We start from the raw sequence: 21909 nt of genomic DNA, 5'->3' as shown, positions 1-21909 counted from the left end.
TTTTACACTTGTGTGTTTGTGTGTTTAATCCCCCAGTTGACTTCTGCAGTTCCCTGTTAGGCCCATTTAAGAGTTGTTTATTTGTTCTAAATATAGTCTGTCTTGCAGGAGGCATTTACAGGCCAATTCATTAGCTGCTAAATGATCTAGGTGTATAAGCCTTTGTTTTCAACACAGTAAGTGATTCTGAGACGTGCTTTTATCTGCTGCTGTTTCAGTATTAATTAGCTGAGAGGTATAGAGCATTGTTTACGCTTTATCATTTGCTGACATTACTAAGACTGTAAACAGGATTTGTTTAATTTTTTATAAATATTTAACCTCTCTAATCGGCTCTCAATTTATTAAGATAACTGGTTTATTGACTCTTTCTTATTTTGCTTAATCTCTTTGAGACCTGCAATTCCTAATTTCTTTTGAGAGTCTTTTCACACGTGCACAACCACCAAAGACGGCCTTTGCAATACTTTTTTATATATATATATATATATATATATATATATATATATATATATATATATATATATATACTTAAGAAAAAAGTGAATTGAAATTTAAATATTTGAACCCCATGCATATTGACCTCTTTTCTAAATCGCCATTGAAAGTTTGGCTCTGTTCAAAGAACTTTTGTAGATGTCTGAGTAATGTTTTCCTGGATGTAATATTGTTCAATAATTCAAACACATTCCTTTTGATCCCCCAAATATGATGTTTCACTCCTGAGCGCAACGTTTAGATTGTGTGAAATGTGATCAGGATTCTGGGCTTGTCTGATAGGACCTTTCTTAAATGTTATCTGTCTGTATCGGTCTGGTTCTGAAGGGATCTTTCCCGGCTGATTTGCGCAGGCCTATGTGAAATGGGGTGCGTTATTTCGGCTCTTCCGGCGCAGGAGGCGAGTGCTGAAGGGGCTTGGGCTGCGTGTCTAAGCTGCCGCCCGGGCGCAGTGAAATGTCATTTCCTCTGAAGCAACCTGCCGTGACTAAGCCCATAATACATGGAGAGATTCAGAGCGAGGGGAACCTGAGAGACTGTGTGTATGTAGGTGAACTAAAGTGTATAAACTCTGGCTGCTTTGAATACACTTTGTAGACGCTTGTAAGACGGTATGGTGTGTACAATATGTGTATTAATGTCCAGGAGAGGAACCTGCCTCTGTTTAAGTGCACATCTCGAGAGAGAATGACACATAGTGCACATCTTGTCAACTTCGATGACTTGAAGAGAAGCTTTGTTCTGTGAATGTACAGCTGCATGATTGATAATGTTTTCTAAAGTATGCTGAAAGCATATTTGTACTGTGGTTCTTTCCCCAGCTGTCTGCTGAATATGAAATATGGAACATTATACAGAAACTTTCATAGTGTACTGTTTTTATTTTGCAAGGCAAGAAAGTCCCCCATTTAGAAAAGCCAATGTATTTAACATAGCTTGAAGGGAGAGTTCAGCCAAAATGAAAATTCTGTCATAATTTACTCTAAACATCATTTATCTCTTCCATGGAACACAAATAAATAGTTTTTGAAGAATATCCTGACTACTTTTTTAAAAATAAGAAAAACTAATGTTGACAAGGACTCCTAAACGGCAAAATGATTAAATAAAAAGCACTACACACAAAGTCTTCCAACCATTTGATAATTTTTTGTAATAAAAAGGCATACATTTAAGTTATTCTAAACTGTAAAAAAAAATATTTTTCATTTGTAAATAAAAACAAAGAATATTGGAATATTTTTCAGTTTTTCTATTTAAGAATTTTCATGTTTAATTCAATGTGTTACTTGCTCTTTTTTGTACTTGTTTGGGCAGGATCGCTATAGGAAGGACCTCGGTATTTATAAAATCCTGCGTGTGGCCCTGCTCATGTTGTTCTTTTTTCATAAAAATCAACATAGATAAAATTAGAAAATAACATTATATAATTTATTTATAATGGATAGGTTAAAAACAGATATTATATTATGTATAGTTTGTGATATTAGCTCACTTTTGGCAAAAGCTTTGTTGGCTTTTATTATTTGAGAAATAAAAACTTGTGTTAAAGTTATGCAAATGGTTAATTATTTGTATGACTACATCACAAAGAGTCAAGTCTTGTGAAAGCATTTAATTGAAAACATTGAAATTTCATAAAGTGTGTAAATAATAGAAATGCAGTTCAAAATGGCCTTTCTTTAATTGCAAATGTTCTTTGAGTATTTCATTTGTGAAGGGAAAGCATGTGCTCACTGTACTCCTAATTACAAGAAGATAAAACTGCTCTTAAACTGGGTGTGACAGGCTGTGGAACTGGGTTTTTGCAGAAGGACAAATTTTCAGTCAAAATATATATTTTTTGCTTTAACCCCTGGACTATGTAACTTCTGGCCCTTTAACAGCTAAAAAACTAAACTAAATTGCATGCATTTTGCTGAAGAGCATATATTTTGGTGGTGTTTCGGCTCTGCATGACTGTGTGGATAAATATGGTTACTCTACTTATCATAAAACTTTCACTACTAGGCAAAAACACGTTTTGGAAGAATGTTTGATGAACTATTGATTCATTATTTTGAACATAAGTCACAGTGTACCTTACTACGTTTATGTAGCAGTGTCTTTGTAAATGAATCATTCCTTGGAGTAAAACCTTTTTTTTAATGAATCTGCTGACTGATTTGGTTCTAGAGTTAAACCCAGTGAGTCAGTGATCTGCCAGATTAACAGCCCACTGGATTGGAAGATTATCCGTAATGACTTGATTTTAGTCTGTTTGTCACAAAGTTTGACATCAGAAGACTAGGAATATAGAGAATAAGTTGTTTGGATATATTATTGTCTTAATGGTGCTTTTACTGTACATACTGTTTTAAACTCCAGTCTTTATTAAAAATTCTTTAAAGATTTTACCTTTTGTTTTCCACTAAAGAAAGTCATAAGTGAACAACACAAGGACTGCATTTTCATTTCTGAAGGAACTGTTCCTTTAATTATCGGTCCAATGTAATATTCTGCACACTATCGTTCAAAATGTGGGGCTCTGTAAGATTATTAGTAAGTCTCATATTCAAACAAACACTGAATTTATTTGACCAAACATTTTGTTTAATATTGTTACAATTTAAAATGGCTGTTTCCTATTTCAATATATTTTTTTAAAGAAAAATATTCCTGTTATGGCAGTCTTTAGTGTCACGTGATCTTTCAGAATTTCTCATCACAGTTGAAAAATTGTATTCAAAGATGAAACTGGGTTAATTCAAAGGTTAATCACTGGGCTGGCAACACAAAGGGCACAGGTATGAACCAAAGTGGGGCATGAACCATTTAACTGAAGTGTTACCGAGATTCATTACCAGCATTGTGCCCTTCTACGAGACACTTAACCCTGCATTGATTTATAGTAAATGTCCCTGCAATTAATGCAACATTAAGTATTTGTTAAATGTCAAGTAACTAATTAAAAAACAAAACAATTGTTTTCAACATGTCCTACTTCCACAAGAGTAAGTTTAATTCATGTACATTTATCACCAAGAAGCAATTTCGCTCTCAATGTTGTACACAAGTGATTAAATGACCTTAGACAAATGACAGTAATATGCAGTATTTCAACTAGTATGTTTTGGAAATGATGAATTAAATGAGCGAAATATCCCTTCACTTGTTTCCACCTCTGTAAGATGCTCTCAAATTTTACTCTCAACGTCGAAATCAATTCAGAGCGTTTCTTTAGACTCTTTTACGATGAATTAATTCAGAGTAATTTCTTTGCTGGGTACAAATCAAGGCTGAGCCGTGAGGCCTTGTTTTATGGCTTTTCTTAAATACTTTTACACAGAAATGTGGAGAACAACTTCCTTCAAAGAGCTTATTTTCTTTTGAACTCTCCGTGCCAGACTCAATGTTCAGAATCTCTTTAAAATGCATTAAAAAGCGCCAAAATAACTGATAACTGCCCCCTTTTGAGTCTGCCACACAGACAGAAAATGAAAGGGGACATTTCAGGCTGAGGACAAATTGAGGTTTTGTTGAGGTGTATTGATTTTCACCTTGGCATGCTTTTGCATTTTCAAATTATCAGGTGGCCGAGAAGTCTACGGTTTTATATACACTTCATGTTCAGTGAATGTTTTCTATTCATGTTTCGCTTACAGTGTCTGTGTATCCCCTTTCCTTTTATGCGATCGTCTTTACATAAACGGTGTGAATGTATTACCACAGTTGTATTTTTTTGAAAAATGTAATTTCATCTCTATTTCCCTATTTCTCTCTATTGGTCTTTTCTAATGCACAGGACGTTCTGAACAACTTTGATAACACTGGCTCATGTGACCTGGAAGATGATGACCTCATGCTTGATGTTGATCTGCCAGAAGACGTGGCCTTGCACAATGGTTAGTACACACACACACACACACACACACACACACACACACACACACACACACACACACACACACACACACACACACACACACACACACACACACACACACACACACACACACACACACACACACACACAGTGTAATTGAGCACTGTAGCATAACCAGTTATCATACACTATGCCAAAATTTGCCTTTCACATACTATTTGATGTCTAAAGTGATTACAGAAAGGAAAATGATTAATAGAATCATGTCTGCATCACTGTTTTTTCAAAACTTGTAGATATGGCTAATAAATGACTAAATAAATTAAATTAAAGTCTCTCTCATTCTTTTCAACCCCAGTGCATGAAATGACCAACATCCATTTACCTTTATAACCAAAATAGTCATTTTGAATTGAATTTGTAATATTTGCATATGATTTATCTTGATCTATTAATTCATTTTCAATTTGCATAGATAATGATTGCTGATTAGGTTTAATCATTGTTGATTGATCACATACTTTGAATGTGAATTACCTTTCTAAGGATGAGTTTCCTGCAGCTTAGTATGTGATTTTAATTCATTCAAATTGATGAAGGGATTCTGTAGGGTTGTATACTGTATATCATTTTGTATTTAATTATTTGTTTTGAGGAATGTAAATTGTTAAAGTGATCTGACAACATGACTTTTGACATGATTTTCAGCAGCTTCTATATATTTTTAAGTGAGAGAAGGGCTTTTTTATTATTATTTATTACACGACTGCTGGTGGTTGTTTGGAGGTTTGTTCCATGTTTGATATGTTTGATAGATTAATTATAAAAGCTTTAGTAAGTATGGTTTGTTAAACAATAAGTCAATCAAGTGACACTTAAAGGGTTAGTTCACCCAAAAATGAAAATTAAGTCATTAATTACTCACCCCCATGCTGTACCAACCCCGTAAGACCTTCGTTCATCTTCGGAACACAAATGAAGATATTTTTGATTAAATCTGAGAGGTGGATAACTACTACATAGTCTGCCTAAGGGAATGAAACTTGAGGCCCCAGAAAGTCATTAAAGAACATGTTTAAATATTCCATGTGCCTACAGTGGCTCAACTATATACTTCCTTGTGGGCCTTCAGACGAGAGTTGAAGAGATTTCCACGACGCATGCGCGAGAACTGAGAAGAGGACGTTCTTCTACTACTTCTTGTTCAGTTCTCGCGCATGCGTCGTGGAAATCTCTTCAACTCTCGTCTGAAGGCCCACAAGGAAGTAATGGAATAGTCGAATAAAGTCGTTATTTATGTTTTTTTTTCGCACAAAAAGTAGTCTCGTCGCTTGATAAACTTATAGTTGAGCCACTGTAGGCACATGGAATATTTAAACATGTTCTTTAATGACTTTCTGGGGCCTCAAGTTTCATTCCCTTAGGCAGCCTATGTAGCAGTGATCCACCTCTCAGATTTAATCAAAAATATCTTCATTTGTGTTCCGAAGATGAACGAAGGTCTTACGGGGTTGGTACAGCATGGGGGTGAGTAATTAATGACTTAATTTTCATTTTTGGGTGAACTAACCCTTTAAGACATTTGTAATGTTACGAAATATTAAGAATTAATTGAATATTAAGAATTATTAAGCAGCACCTTTGTTTTCAACATTAATAATGATAATCATTTTTTGAGCACTATATCAGCATATAAGAATTATTTGTGAAGGATCACATGACACTGAAGACTGGAGTAATGGCTGCTGAAAATTCAGCTTTACCATCACAGAAATTAATTACATTTTAAAAATAGAAAATATTTATTTTAAATTATTATAATATGTCACAAAATTACTGTTTGACTGTTGTTGTTTTTTGTGTTTTTTTTATCAAATAAATGCAGCCATTGGTGAGCATAATTGCAAAAACATAGCAAAAACATGAAAAAAAAACTTAAACATTTGACTAGTGTATATAACTTTAAATATATTACATACAGTAGTGCTTATGTTACTAGCCTATCGTGAATTAGTTGCTATTGGAGACAACATCTGCCAAAAACACTGAATGAGTGTCCTCAATCTTCCAAGTAAGTCTCATAAACTCTCAGTTTTGGAAGAGATTGTCCTTTTGTTGAGCTCACTTCCTTTTTCCTTCAGTCTCATAGTGTGAATTTAGAGTGTGTTAGTGAGGTCACAGGGTGGTTATGGGTTCTGCAGATTCTTGTATACGTAGACAAATTCCATACTAGAGATGGCAAACAAAAGGACATACATGCATACATACACTTTATAGATGACATTCAAATGTATGATTGCATCCTCTGTGTACAGGAATGACACGCACAAGCCTTTCCTGTAACAGCACCATTCTGTCAGATGTTTATCTGATGTTAAAAGATACTTCTTTTCAGCATCTTTTTTTACTTGTTTTTTTTGTTTCATTCAGTATTTTGACCTGCGCCATCAGCAGGAATCATTTTACACCGCTGTGTATGTGTGTAGTATGTGTGTGTGCTGTATTTATAACCTCGGGCATCATGCCCTGCAGTCATGTGATGAGAGGGTTACAGAGCCAGAGGAGGGAATAGATGACTTCAGGCCCCCTCCCCCTTTCTCTCCCCTCCCTGTCTTTCTGTCTCCTTCATTCCTTCCATGGTCGATCTGTCTGCTTGGCAGGCAGGAAGGCCTGCTGTTTTGACACTGCTTCCCGAGACCAGAGGGAAGACTCTGCCCGAGGGCTGTGTCTCGTCCTGGCTGAAAACTCCAGCGCCAGTTCCTCTTCTCTTCAGAAGGCCCCTCGGCTCAGGGAATTACAGCTGTGTGTCTGTTTCTGGTCAAAGCTCCCAGGGAGTTCCCAGAACTCACAAACTCATACACACAACCTCGTTTCAACAGGGCGGAAAAGTTATTGGATTTGCAGATTCTCGGGTGGCCAGTGAGAAATTCGTAGGTAGTTTGACACTTTTTCAAAGTTTTATACATTCTTTGAGTTATACATCATACAACTTTGGAATTTTTAACCTTGGGGATCTTGTCCAACAATATTTCAACCTTTTTTTCTTTCTTTTGGACGTGTTAGTCAAAACAGACCATCTCTGCTCTTAGTTCTAAGGTTATTTGTATTCGTGCGAGTGAGTTTTGGACTGTTTTTTGAGTCTGTTTTTGAGGCTCTGGCAGTGAACCGGACAGCAAGGACAAGAGGAATGTAGCAGGTCTGTTTTGGAGCTTAGTTTTCTGTTTGTTCTGCTTGCTGTCGTACTCTGTGCTGTGTGAGAAGTGAATAGAAAGATTGGGGAGTGCTTGTATGAGAGACAGAGAGATTTCGTATGCGTGTGAGTTTGCCCTAATAACTCGCCTCAGGCAGTGTGAGTGCTGTGTATCGAAACTCTAAAGAGCTCTGCGTTTGGAAGGACCCTGATCAACTTCCCAAAGAAGATGACCTTCTTTTTTCAAGAAGTGTGTGTTTGTTTCGGAGTATGTCTAGGAGACTAACTGAATGTGTAAGTGTGTTTAAAAGAGAGTTGGGTTTGTTCCATGTGTTTGTTTATTTGTCATTGACCATTGGCTATTGACCCCTCTGTGCATGCAGATGGGATGGCCCACTTTGATCGCTCTGAGAGGGGGGGGCAGCCGGCTCAATGGAGGAGGAGACAGCAGAGATGGAGTGGAATGGATCATGCTCATAATGACAACAGGTGAATGCAGGTGTTTCACGTCAGATGCTATTATACAAATATGTGTTATTTATGTGTATATTATAAAAGTTTGTTATTGTCTATTTTTTTGTAATTTATTATAAATTATATTTTAGCAAAACTGGAATAATATATTCAACATTCAGGAATAGAGCTGTACGTTTTATAGTACGAGGGTTGTATTAAATCTTTTTTTCTGTGTTGAGGTCCATTCATAATATAGTTTTTTTTGCATCAAAAATCATTATTCAGTTAATGTAATTTATTCATAATTTTTTCATGATAATTTTTCACCTTCTCTCTGAGCCTCAATGAAATTATCTCTATATTATAATTATTTATTTATTATTTTATTTTTTGCTGCTATGCCTTTGAGACATCTGTGTATGCTGTGCTGCTTATTTTCTGTCAGGTCCATTGTTGTTTGTGTTCCACCATATTTAATTAACAGGCACTTAATTGAATAAGTGAATTGCACACAAATCACAAACAAGTAATGGCAAAGCTGAATTTTCAGCCGTCTTCAGTGTCACATGTTCCTTCAGAAGTTCAAAAGAACAGTATTTATTTGAATGGAAAACTTTCAAAAGAACAGCATTTATTTAAATAGAAAACTTTTATAATATAAATGTTTAAATGCACTTTTGGTCAATTTAATGCACTTTTGCTGAATAAAATTATTAATATCTTAAAAAAACAACAACTAAACAACCTAATGTGTTTGCACAATACTGTAGATTGCGACAAGTTAACAAAATAACCCTGAGAGACATTTTACCAAATAAACTTCAGCCACCCATTCTTAAGGCTTTAATTAAGGATACTTTATTATTCCAGTTTGTATATATCTGGCAATTAATGTCTTCGGTTGATTTTGAAATGGCAGTAACTGTTCAACTTCATCCTAATGACATCGTCATGACTGAATGAGCCAAGCTCCTGAACACTGAATAGCTGTTGTTGATTTGTAAATATTGGTGGTCAAGTAGTCAGTGTATATTGGTTAATGTCATAAAGTTTGGAAGAAGCTGTTCCCATTCAGTCAGTCACGTTGAACATGATTGACTAAAAGGGAATGGCTAGGTTACTAATGTAACCCCAGGGGACATAGACATTACGTCCCTCCTGCCACAGCCCTGAACCACAGCTGAAGGGTCGGATCCCTGTCTCAGCTCCTCAGCAAAACATAAATGAGAAGTGAGTGCCGGCCATGTTTATACCCGTATGTCCGGGTAGGAGTGCCTGGGCATGCAAATATTGTTGGCCAATTTCCATTGGCTCATTTAGTTACCACTTGAAGGTGATTGTGCTCCCAGACGAGACCCCAATACGTCAGGATCGACGTAATGTCTCCGTTCCCTCCTTCAGAGAGCGGGGGTTACATCAGTAACCTAGAGAACCATGAGAAATATGATTGTTTTATTTTATTATATGCATGCTTTAATACTGATGTTGTGTTTCTTTATATAAATTATATTAAATCTGAATCTTTTAGATCTGAATTTAAATCTGAATTTCTTTTAGGCTGGCCGGGTTTCATTACGATGCCTGTCGTACAGGCCATCGGCCCCTCCATCCCACAGTTCAGCATGACAGTCACACGGTGGTGCTAGATGAGCTCACTTTCAAGCACGTGGCAGAAGACTGTTCGTCTGTCAAATCACAGCTGCTCAAACTCAAGAGTCTGCTGCAGGTACCACACACACACACACACACACACACACACACACACACACACACACACACACACACACACACACACACACACACACACACAGCTGGATGAGTTATATTTGCACTTAGCTATGCAAACACATCTGTTAGCCTCTGAGTAGCTTTTAGTATGCGTGTAGTTGTAAAAAGAAAAAAGATTAAAAGAAAGGGATGAGTTGTAAACTTGAGAGATGCATCTTCTGAATAAATTGCCATTTTATGTAGATGGATGATGGTGAGATTACTCCAGAGAGTTTGGATTCCAGTGACGATGACAGCAGAGCCAAGCAGGTCCTTAACATCACATAAACACCTACCTGAATAAAGCTATTCAACTTGCAGACCTTAAACCTGAAAAAGAAAATTAGCATTTTCAAGCCATGGGCTCTCTCAGGAATTTCTAATGTGTTTTTCGAAAAGTGTTTTTCAAATGCAGGATGCTTAATCTGGAAGAGATTTCTGTGGTTCGTTCAACTGCATAAACAGTACAGTCATATCTTAACAACAGCTTCAAATTACATATGTGACCCTTGACCACAGAACCAGTCTCATTGGTCATTTTTTTTAAATTGAGATTTATATTTCCCCTGAAAGCTGAATAAATAAGCCTTCCATTGATGTATGATATAAAGAATAGGGACATTTTTGGCTGAAATACAACTCTTTGAAAATCTGGAATCTGAGGGTGCAAAAAAATCTAAACATTGAGAGAATCGCCTTTAAAGTTGTCCATTTATGTTCCCGATTGTGCAGCAATATATTTATGGTAGGAAATTTACAAAATATCCTAATGGAACATGATCTTTTCTTAATATCCTAATGATTTTTGGCATAAAAGAAAAAACGATAATTTTGACCCATACAATGTATTGTTGGCTATTGCCACAAATATACCCGTGCGACTTGTGAATGGTTTGTGATCCAGGGTCACACATTTTAAAGGGTAAGTTCGAGTTCTCACCGAATGGTCTGGGGTGTTCACTGATATGCTCACGCAAAAATCGCTGCAAAAGATGCTTTCCAACAGGTTTTATCGTAGTTTTTGGAAGAATGTCCGGTTGTGAGGCGTTGGAAAAATAGGTCCACAGTTTTACAACGAATGGTAAAACACCTGTTGGAAAGCATCTTTTGCAGCGATTTTTGAGTGAGCATATCAGTCAACACCCCAGACCACTCGGTGAGTTTCATGTCTTTGTAAACTAAAGTTTAATGCGTTTATATGAATGATTGTTCCAATGCACCTATGAAACCATTGTATTGGTGGGGGGGTGCTAACACATAAACCTAAAATTCTCGGGACAGCAGCATGTGTCCAAATTTTAATCTTAACCATTCGATTTGATCAGAAACAATCTTAAAACAGGGATTTACTTGTAAAACGCCGAACTTACCCTTTAAGCAAGTTGCTACATAAAGACTAAAACTATAAGTGCATGAGAATCCTCATATAACAGCTTGTGTTTTTAAAGTTTCAGAAGTAGAACGAAACCTTAATATATCTCAAGTAATGTTTACCACAGAACTGCTTATACTCAATTGCAAACTGCTATTCTAAAAAGCCATTAGTAATTCCTGAGGGAACATGTGGTGAATTAGCATTCTGTTTTGGCCTACAAATTGACATCAACAGCTCTATGCCCCTTTTTTCAATTCCGTACACATGCATTATTTATGTGTAGACAATATAGTTTCATATTATTTGTGTGTGCATTTATTATTTGTTTTGTATTTGTGTGTCAGATGGAGGAACTGATGAAGGAGGTGGCGCATCTCAGGGAAGAGCTGAAAAATAAAGATAAAATCATCACACGGCTCACTCATCAACATCATCAAGAATCTGTGAGCCATCACCATTCCTGACACATTCAAACTGGCACTCATTTTGACCATTTTGTATTGATTGAATATACATAATACATGAGTGGCTAATCAGAGCCTGCAGCGTCTGCTGGAAGATACTAAAGCCATGCTAACTCCATGTCTGAATGAATGAGATGAAATCAGGACGGGATGTTCTCAGAACAAACCCACATCTCATACTGTTCATTAACTTCACTGCTCCAAGCAAAAAAAAACAAAACAAATGACTCATCAACACATGCACTTTAACCTTTAATCCCAATTACTGCCACCTTTGGTGAGCAATTATATCATTAGCGCTAATAAACTCACTTCTTTTGCATTACGCTGATTGCAAAGCAAAGATGAAAGCAAATGAAATTTCTTTACATTAGAACAAGAGTTCGTGCTTAAGGCAAGCTTCAATATTACTTATAGATTGGTTAGGGAATTTAACTATTTACTACTTGTGCTACTGGCATAAATGATACCTCAAATTGTGCAGCTTGTTGAGAAGAGGTGCTGTTACTAGCAACTTGATTTTCGCCTAGTGAACAATAAAACAGTCAAAAAGAAATCATTTTCATTTTTCTTTCAAAAAAAGAAGAAAGCTTTCTATTTAAATGTTTTTTAAAATGGTTATCAATTCTAAGAAAATTTAGATTGCATAAATGACATAACATTAATCATTTATTTAGAATTGTTATGAATTTAATTATTAAATATTTATTATTAATATTCAGCTTAATTTATTATGATTGTTAATAATAAAAATAATAAGCCATGCCTTTATTGCAGTTTTTATGATTTCTTTAGTTATGTCACATGTCAAAAATAAAACAAAAATTAATAATCAGTTCTTAATATTGGTTACCGCTTAAAAATTATGAGCTAACATGAAAATTTGGTGTAGTTGTTGGTCATAAAAACTGATCAATTTCTCTCCACTAGTAATGCCCTGGAAACTACTACCGATAATCTAGCATTGTGAGAGCAAGTTTTGAATGGCCAAGACACTCAAACCAATCATGTTTTCTTTAGAAAGTGTAAACATCGTATTATTATTGCTTTAATTCTCTCTCTCTCTCTCTCTTTTAGCCGGTGAGATGTCATTGTCATCAGCTGAAGGCAGGGGCCAAAGGTGAGAGAAGAAAGCATCATGATAAATCCACTCAGACGGTGTGGCGACCGCCCCATCATCACCCCGCTGTGAGTTATTTCTCACTCTCTGGCTAGAAACATCCATGTCAACTTGATCGCATCATGGAGGCACCCTAAACTCTCCCAAAATGTCAGTGTATTGTGACTGGTGTATCTGTGTGTGTCCTTGGTGAGCCGCCTGTCTCGTTTTTATTTCCTGCTTCCTTAAAACTATCTAGGCTTTATAGGTGGCCAGTTGTTTACAAAAGGGTGAAGCAAATGTCTTGTCAGGGTGACAAATCAGACAAAACATTCCTTCTGTTCTTTTCCTTTCCTCCAGCCTTACCTCCCTCTTGTTCGTTTTTCGTGGTGAAATAGCCCAACGGTCTCGCGGGACGCCCTGAGCTGAGGCTCGTTTGCCGAGGTGCCAATTTGGCCAATTTGCAGCTGCTATGGGAAAACGGGCATCTACTGCAGAGTGCAGAATGATTGTCATCTCCTATTTAAGTGAAGCCGCGCAGCACCCATTCCGGTGGTTTAGCTTTCAGAGCCCCAGCCTGGGATGTTCACCAGGGGACATGTTCTTATTGAAGACCGGCACACAATCAGTAAAGCCAACAGCACACAGAGAAAGACTGGAGTCAGGAGAGATTACAGGGAGGAGAGAGAGATGAGGGAGGTAACAATAGATGGATGAGAATTGAAAAGTGGAAATGAGGAAGAAGAAACAGTTATTGAAGATCGGGAACAATAGGACTGGTGTTCAGTTTGCATGTTAGTGTTTGAAAAATAAAGGGATACTTCAGAGTTTCTTTTTCCATACCTGTATGAATTCCTTTATTCTGTGGGATATTAAAGATATTTAGCAGAATGTCCTGCTGCTCTTTTCCATATAATGAAAGTTCTGACCACGCCTGTTAAGCAAGATTAACTGTCATTAGCAATTCAAATTTCTGTTCCTCACACTAAGCTGACATATGGATTTAGAAGACTTGTTATGCAGGGACCTTTACAGCTTAGACATTCTAATAATCTTCTTTTGTGTCTTTATGAACGAAAGTTATACAGGTTTGAAACGAAGTAAGTTTGAATAAATTACAGAATTTTTCTTTTTGAGGTTAACCATCCCTGATGTTAAGTTACATTTGCATGACTTCATCATAAAATAAGTTATGTATGATCCGTTATTAATGTCACAAAGCTGCAAACATTGTAACAAATTGTATTGCATGTTAATCATAACTCAAACACTAAAATATTTGTTCTCCTTTACACAAGTGTGACATGGTCATGGATGGTTAACTCGGTTCATGGGCTTCCTTTGTTGTTCTTGGAACAAAATTCCTCTTATCCATTTATAGACCTAACTCTTACCCTCATGCTAAACGGAAAACTAATATTAGCAGGCAGTGACTGGTTGATGGGATTTGTTCCTGTACCAGAAACTGCAAAGCAGGATGAATCTGAAATTTGTTCCTGTACCAGAAACTGCAAAGCAGGATGAATCTGAAATAAGTTATACTGGAATGATTTGGAAATTCAAAATAATGCCACAGATTTTTTCTACAAATGTGACGCTGGATCACAAAACCAGTCACACGTCGCATGGGTATATTTGTGGCATTAGCCAACAATACATTGTATGGGTCAAAAATATCGATTTTTCTTTTATGCCAAAAATCATTAGGATATTAAGGAAAGATCATGTTCCATGAAGATATTTTGTAAATTACCTACCGTAAATATATAAAGTATTTATTTTTGTGAGTGAATGCAGCACAATCGCGAACATAAATGGACAATATCTCGGTATCTCGGTCAAATATTGTCCTATCCTAACACACCATACATCAATGGAAATCATATTTATTCAGGTTTCATACAGTAGGATGTATAAATCTTAATTAAATTTTTTTTAACCATGTGACTGGTTTTGTGGTCCAGGGTCACAAATTGTTCTGTCAGTCCAAAAGTACAATTAGTCTCAAAGACATAAGTTCCCATTTACTTGTTGCTAAACCCATATTGTCCAATTTCAGTAAAACATTAATTCATCAAGTTTTTGCGAAGTCGGTTTAACATACCTAGACATAATGCAAATATTGCTTGATTTTTGCCAGCAAGTACACTATGGCGCAAATGTTTCGGGTCGGTAAGATTTGTTAATATTTTCGAAGTGTCATGCTCGCAATGGCTGAAAAATATAATAAAAACAGTAATATTCTAAAATATTAAAATAACGTTTTCTGTTTCATTATATTTCAAAATGCAGTTTCCTGTGATGGCAAAGCTGAATTACTAACCATGTTAATTGGATTGCAGTTGGCCTTAGTGTTGTGCACTTGCTCAAAATTATCCTTCATATATTTTTGTGCATTTTTTGGTCATGTCTACAGTATTTGGACAAACAGATAAACACTAGCTCGACTAGGCAGAAAAAAAGAAAAGTGTAGCTCAAATATAACTGTGCATGTAAGCATACTCTCTGAGTCATAAAGGAAAACAAGTCTAGTCTCTCTTTTCATTATGGGCAGAAAACTAGAGTCGTAGAATTACTTAATATGTAATATCACAGAGCAGCAAGACCATGCACACTTTCTGGGTATCAGGTTGTGTAATTTGTTTTGTTTGCCTTTAGTTCTTAAATTCCCAAAGGTACCTCTAAATATAACCTACGAACATTTGATTTCCTTATCTCTTTCCCCAGTTCATGTGCCGTTCAACAGGAAAAGAAAATATTATCTGCGAGAATTGCATGTGTTGGCTAGGAATATTGCATGCACGTATTTTGTTGTGGCTCTTGCATTCACGGCTTGTTCCTCGCTGGTATTTTATTCTGATGTTCAGACATTGATGGCAGTTTGTCTTCTCAGAGGAGATTTTCTGTGCAATGTGCTTGCAAAAGAGTTTTTCTTTCTAAACTGTGTGTTTGTCTAGATTCACTGGGGTTTGTCTCTCTCCGCAGCTGTGCGGGTGCCGTGTGTGCGTCACGGTTTTTCTATGTGTGTTGCAGGCTGTACCCACTCCTCTCCTCTCTCCCTGGCAGTGCCAGTACCAGGCTACACCTCGTGCCAGCATGCCTCAACGCCGACAAAGTGAGTCATTAACCCCCTGACCTCTGACCCCGTTCCTTTGGCAATATGTTCAGCTTTCTTTCCTCCCCGACTCTTCATCTCTGCTCCCTTCTCTTTCATATGCTGTCTCCCTGTTGGTTTATAAATATATATGCACAATATAGTTACATCATGGAGTGAGTCAGGGATGTGTAAGTAGGATATCAGTCTGAGAGAGAGAGGAGGAGGAGGAGGAGGAGATGTGGTGTGAGAGAGATGAAAGAGAACGCGGTTTAAGAGGTTAGACAAAGTCAGCAGTTCCCCGCTGGGCAGTTTTGAACTGTCTCTCAGGTCTAGGTGGGTCACTGCGCTGGTTGGATCACATCAGCTGTAACACTGTGTGTTTTTGTGTAGATGGCCATGCTTCGAACCCTGTCTTCAGGTAATTTTGTGTGCGGATTTTGGAATTTTGCAGTTAAAATCACTAAATTAATTTGCTTTGGCAAAATTACATTTTCTAAATATTAGAAATCTTGCCTCAATCTTATCCCATTGACTGAGCTAGAAGTTGACATGTCAGACGAAACAAACAGAGTTGCTAAAGCCTCAGGGAAATCGACCTACAAATGACATTTTTTATAGTTGTCTCTGCGCATTCACCTGGGATGGGCATGGAAGCCTATTTTGGTCTCGGAATAAAATTTAAAAAAAATGGGTAATTGTGAGAATTTTTTAAAATAAGATAATAAAATAATAAATCTGATGTTGTGAGGAATGAAATTAATTTTTGACAATCTCAAAATAATCAGAAATATATGTAAGATATTTACTCCTGTTCAAAATTTTGGAGTTGGTATGATTTTTTTTCTTCAAGAAATTAATACTTTTATTGAGCACGTATGCATTCAATTGTTTGAAAGTGACAGTAAAGACAATTACAATGTTACAAAATATTTCTAATCCAAATAAATTGAATCTTGGAAAACATCAGCTGAAAACATCTTGGTTTCTAAAAAAAATATTGAGCAGCACAACTGTTTTCAACATTGATGCAGCAGATCAGCATATTAGAATGATTTGTGAAGGATCATGTGACACTGAAGACTGGAGTAATGATACTGAAAATTCAGCTGTCATCACAGGAATAAATTACACTTTAAAATGATGTTAGATTTAAAAATAAATTACAAAATACATTATAAAATTGAAGTTTTAAATTGTAATGATATTTTACAATATTACTATTTTTACTGCATTTGTGATCAAATAGATTCAACCTTGGTGAGCATCTAACCCTAAACTTTTGAACAGTAGTGCATATAATAATAGTAAAATGTGATTTTTAGTAAAAATTCAATTTGCAGTTGTAAATTGCTCAAAATGCAAGAAGTTTAAGTAAATAAAAAGAGTAAAACAAGATACCAGAATCAACGAACAAACAGAGGTTACAATAACAAAAACTGACAAAGGAAAACATAGGGGTATTTATACACAAGGGCTACCGTTAAAACTAGAAACACCTGCGAACGATAATGGGCTAATCAACAGCAAAACTACAAGGGGACTACAAAATGGCAACAGGAAATAACCAAATACAAATGCACATAAAAGTCCAAATGGAAGACATGAAAGCAGTAATTGTTTGCATTAAATTAAATATATTGTAACTGTGTGCGCAGTGTCATTTAATTGATCAAGAATAGAGCTGTGATCATCTTGAGAGAATGTGTGTTTTACATGATTGTAAACATGGCTGTAGTTATAGAGCAGATGTCAGACTATGTTCAGTCTCTTCATCAACAGACCTTCCTTCCTCTACTCTTCCTTTTTTCTCGTTCGGTTTTACTCCACTGCTTTGTCAGTTCTATCTTCTTCTTTCCTTGTCCTCCTGTCTTTTCCCTTTCTCTTTCCTCTTCCTGTTTCCTGATTGGATGAACTTGTGCTGTGTTATTTCTCCCCCTCTGCCTATCCGATAATACCTCGGGACAGGGGTGGAGCATCTTGTGCATTACTTCCGCGACACAGCGTGGTACAGTAACCTCTACTAAAAGCTTCACCCTTTGCATGGTCACGTGACGTGAATGACCAATGCATGCTTGTTTGAGTATTATTTTTAAAGCATGGATTCCAATTTTTTGACACATACATTAGAGATGGCATGAGACTTTTTTTTCCCCTTAATTTTTGGCCCAAACCACCTGTCTGAAATCCTAATGTTTCTGCTCATCTCTTCCTCCATGGGCTGTGATTGCAGTGGTTGTCTCAGATCTGTCTTGGCTATAATGGAGCTACAGTGTGTACTGGTGTGTTCTGGAAGACTCACCGCTTCTCTCAGCCCGCTCCCAGAGACTTTATCCAAACAGACATCAGTCTGTTTAAACCAGGGTTTAAACACCAGGGTCAGTCGGACCAGGGTTTAACCATCTCAAAAACACACGCACACGCACACACACACAGCAGGGAATTAGCCCATGGTGCAATTGTCCTTGGTCTTGTTACTGCACAGGGAAACGCTGAACAGTTTTAGAGGACAATTAAAATAAAATGATCCAATAACTCCTTCGGGATTCACATTATAACCTCCACTTCTACAAACTCAGGATATTAAAAACCTTCTCTATTATCAAAATGGCCACATTTCATCAGCCAAGTCTTATAGTAAGATGAATGACTGAATTAGAGCCCGACTTTATTACAGTTCTTTCTGTTGTAATATCTAGCAATCGTGTTACGAATGTTATCTTGAGAAACGTTTCAGAGGCAGTTGATTCTCCCTGCTCTTCTTTGAAAATTGGGTGCTTATTAGGGCTTAATAATAAGGATTGTTTTCTTCTAGGCCAAAAGTTCAGATTTTCTTGCACCCCACCACAAAAGATTAATCATTATTCTTTAAAATCCTTTTTTTTTTGCTTCAGAAAAATATATTTCCATGTTTCATTCAATCAGGAAGTATTCTTTCCAAGAAAAAAGCTATTAATGCAATAATAGCTGGAATTTTTGTAATATAATGAAACCACAAGAAAGCTATGAATTCTAATTCTTTTTTTTAGAAAACTGGCATACAGTGCAAAACATTTACTCATTATGACTATTTAAGGCCTAATAATAAGGATTTCTTTGTCTAGGCCTTTAGGGCAAAAAGTTCAGATTTTCATTTACCCCACCACAACAAAAATGCATTTTACTTTCAGAAACATTTCAATTGCCTTAGAAAGGGGCATTTTTCTTTCATTCCATTTAATAATTTATTAGGATGTATGATAGTCTTGCAAGCATCCTGCAAGCCATTGTTGCATTTTTAGCACATCCTCATCTGTAGCAGTGTTATAAAACCCCTATAAAAGACTTAGGTTTTACAAAGATTTTGAACCAGACCACAATGTCAGAGCAGCATAGAATCTGTTCGACGTCTTTTTCATTTTACTGTCTTGTTGTTGCTGTTGTTTGTTTGGTGCTGCATGATTGGATTCCTTTGTTTTTAATGATGTTAATATGTTATAAAACAGATATTTTTAACTTTAATTTGTAATTGGATGTCTTCAGCCTTGTTCAAAGCCGATAAAAACACACCTGTGATGAATTCTGTAGTTTATAAGTTTCTATGTTGCTTGGCAACCCCAACACTGCCTAGAGTCAGTATCATGAACTATATCACTTGGCAGAAGAATTGTTTGTGTGCAAATTGTTTATTGAAAATTGGTGTCATTTATCATAATGCTGTTGCTGATGTTTAATAAAAGTAATAAGGTTGTGAGGCTGTTCATTACAATAATTTTACCACAGTTAAAGGGGCTTTAGGTACTCATCCTTGCATTATGCTTAAGAACATACCTTAACCATAGTAAAATGACTGTAAAAGTTGCCTTGGGTGGCTTATTGCTTTTATGACATTGCAGAAACACCATTATGACCAGTAAATAAAACGATGAGATAACAATACACCACTGTTCAATTAATATTTTATACATTATAAACAATTAATCTGGGAAGTAATATTGATTTTTCTTTTTTTTAATGGGAGAGTCATACTTTGGAACTGGGGGTTTCAACATTAAAGCAAGACATTAAAGAAATTGTATGTCGCTGTTGATGAGACAAATCAATTATTGGTATAAACAGCTAATTAATATCTGTTTTAAACATTTAATTCCTTTCTGAAAGCATGAAAAGAGTAACGGTGTTATCAGTTGTGTAGTTTTCTCTCTCTCACATAGGGGGCACTCATTGCATCTGCTTTTATTCTTAAGCTCCTTTCACACTGGCAGTGTTACCGGAGGTTCTGGAAGTTAACTCAAGTCATTTTCAATGAGAGCTACCCATTTCTGGTGACTGGCGCAATTTGGCCGTGTCCAGCAAGTGGACAAAGTTGAGAAGTTTTGCATATATGCAAGTGAGCTGGGATGTGATGCGACAACTACAAAAAGGAGTGAAGACCGTGAAGCTCACATTAAAATGCATGGAAAATAATGTCAGAAATTATCTGCATTTGGAGTGACAAACTCGTGATTTAAAAACGATTTCAGTGTGAACGGAAATTAATGTCACAGGGTTTAAAATGTTACAGTCTCTGAGACTCGTCTGTTCTCACTAAGAGACAGAGATGGATGCATTATGGATGTTATCTGCAGGTGTTCAGCTGACGTCTCTCCACCCCAGAGATTTTGTGATGTCACGTAGAGGATGTGACTGTCTGTACTGTCTCGCGCCACTGACAACTCTCCTGCACACATGCACAAACCCTCGCTCACACTTTTACTCCCTTGTTCCCACACTGCACTCTTATTCTGTATTCTTAAAGTGAGGAACAAACATGTTGTTGTTTTTCAGCTGTTATTTTTTTGTACTCTCTAGTGGTGTTTTAAATTGTAATGCTTTACCCCTCTTCAATCTGACATTTTCTCAACCCTGTGTGGTCGGGCATGTGATAAAATTGTGTTGTGATAGTATCTGGAGATAATACACACCTTACAAATGGTTTCTGGCTGAATAGAAATGTGGCAGGCTGCATGAAACCAATGTAAGCCAGTAGGGGGTGGTGTGGTTTCAGTAGAGCTGTGCTATTCAGCAGAAACAACCCATGAGAGACAGCAGGGCTCTCAAGTGTCATGCATTGAGCGTGACAGTCACTCATTTCGGTCTTTTGTCACGCACTCCCGCCACACATTGTATTTCTCACGTGGAAGAACTATTTATAATATATTTAATATGGCGCCGCGCCCAAAATTTCCCCTGGTGTTCTTAGTCGAGCCCGCCACTTATTAGCCAATCAAAAAAAAAGAAAGGGGCTACACAATAGCCAATTAGAAAATAGCACTATTGTATCTGGGTAAGATTTAACGCAACAACCAATGAAAAAAGACATTCTAGAATTGTTCACGTGATTCTGCTACAACATCTTCCGAAAGTTTCGTTCACCCACAGAGGAAACCACTGGAGCTCCAAACTTCACTTTGAGCACAGAGTTACTCATGATCTCCTGTTTTAATGTTACAACAAATTCACTAATTGTTTGACACAAATGACAATGACAGCTTGACTGCTGTTAGAGAATGTAACCACCCCGTCCCTGTCCCCCCCGTCGGGGGTGTCTCTCTTGCCTGTCTTAACTTGAGAGCCCTGAGACCGAGAGAGTGAATGAGAAGGAAACAAGGACTTATGCCTCTGTCATGGTGCACAGTTCAGTTGTGTTTACTGCAACTCACCTGTATACATGCTCATCCATTCAAATCCACCCTGTTACAGTCACACTTTGTTTGGAACTGAACAGTCGACAGGATGACTGACCACTAACGTCTCATCAACCTGGCGATGTTCACAGAGCAACAGAATACAGTTTCAAGTGCTGTTTTAGATTGCTAAATGCAGTTTTGTTAATACCAGGCTTGTGTAAAATTCAGAATTGAAGAATCTGCCACACCCCCTGAGAAGTTGATTTGAAATGTGAATTACAGGAAGAGGAATTTACTGAATTGTAATAGTGCAATATTTGGGTTCCAGAAGTAAAATTCCTATTCATTTTCTCGATATATGAATATTTTTGGGAATTGATATGCTTTTGTTGAAGCCGCCAGCCCACTTTATTTTATCTTTTTTTTTTTTTTAACAATTGTGTTTAACATTTG

General features: G+C 36.7%; 1 protein-coding gene across 3 annotated transcripts in view; it reads left to right on the top strand.

The window, feature by feature from the left end:
• The window catches only part of ccser2a (coiled-coil serine-rich protein 2a), a 68970-nt gene that overhangs the window by 41114 nt on the left and 5947 nt on the right, over window positions 1-21909 (top strand). Inside the window, exons 5-11 of one of the 3 annotated variants that reach the window (XM_077239648.1) lie at window positions 4283-4382; window positions 7937-8042; window positions 9567-9735; window positions 9981-10046; window positions 11496-11594; window positions 12693-12803; window positions 15748-15829. In XM_077239648.1, coding sequence (XP_077095763.1) covers window positions 4283-4382; window positions 7937-8042; window positions 9567-9735; window positions 9981-10046; window positions 11496-11594; window positions 12693-12803; window positions 15748-15829 — 733 coding nt within the window. Of the gene's footprint in view, window positions 1-4282; window positions 4383-7936; window positions 8043-9566; window positions 9736-9980; window positions 10047-11495; window positions 11595-12692; window positions 12804-13074; window positions 14972-15747; window positions 15830-21909 lie in introns of those variants that run through there. The other 2 variants (XM_077239649.1, XM_077239647.1) reach the window with 2 other exon arrangements.

The sequence above is a fragment of the Siphateles boraxobius genome, unplaced genomic scaffold (genome assembly GCF_051911475.1).
Source record: "Siphateles boraxobius isolate OS27281-9 unplaced genomic scaffold, OSU_SipBor_1 22, whole genome shotgun sequence".
NCBI lineage: Eukaryota > Metazoa > Chordata > Actinopteri > Cypriniformes > Leuciscidae > Siphateles > Siphateles boraxobius.
Note: the sequence above shows the minus strand (reverse complement) of the source record. Positions and strands in the feature narration are given on the sequence as shown.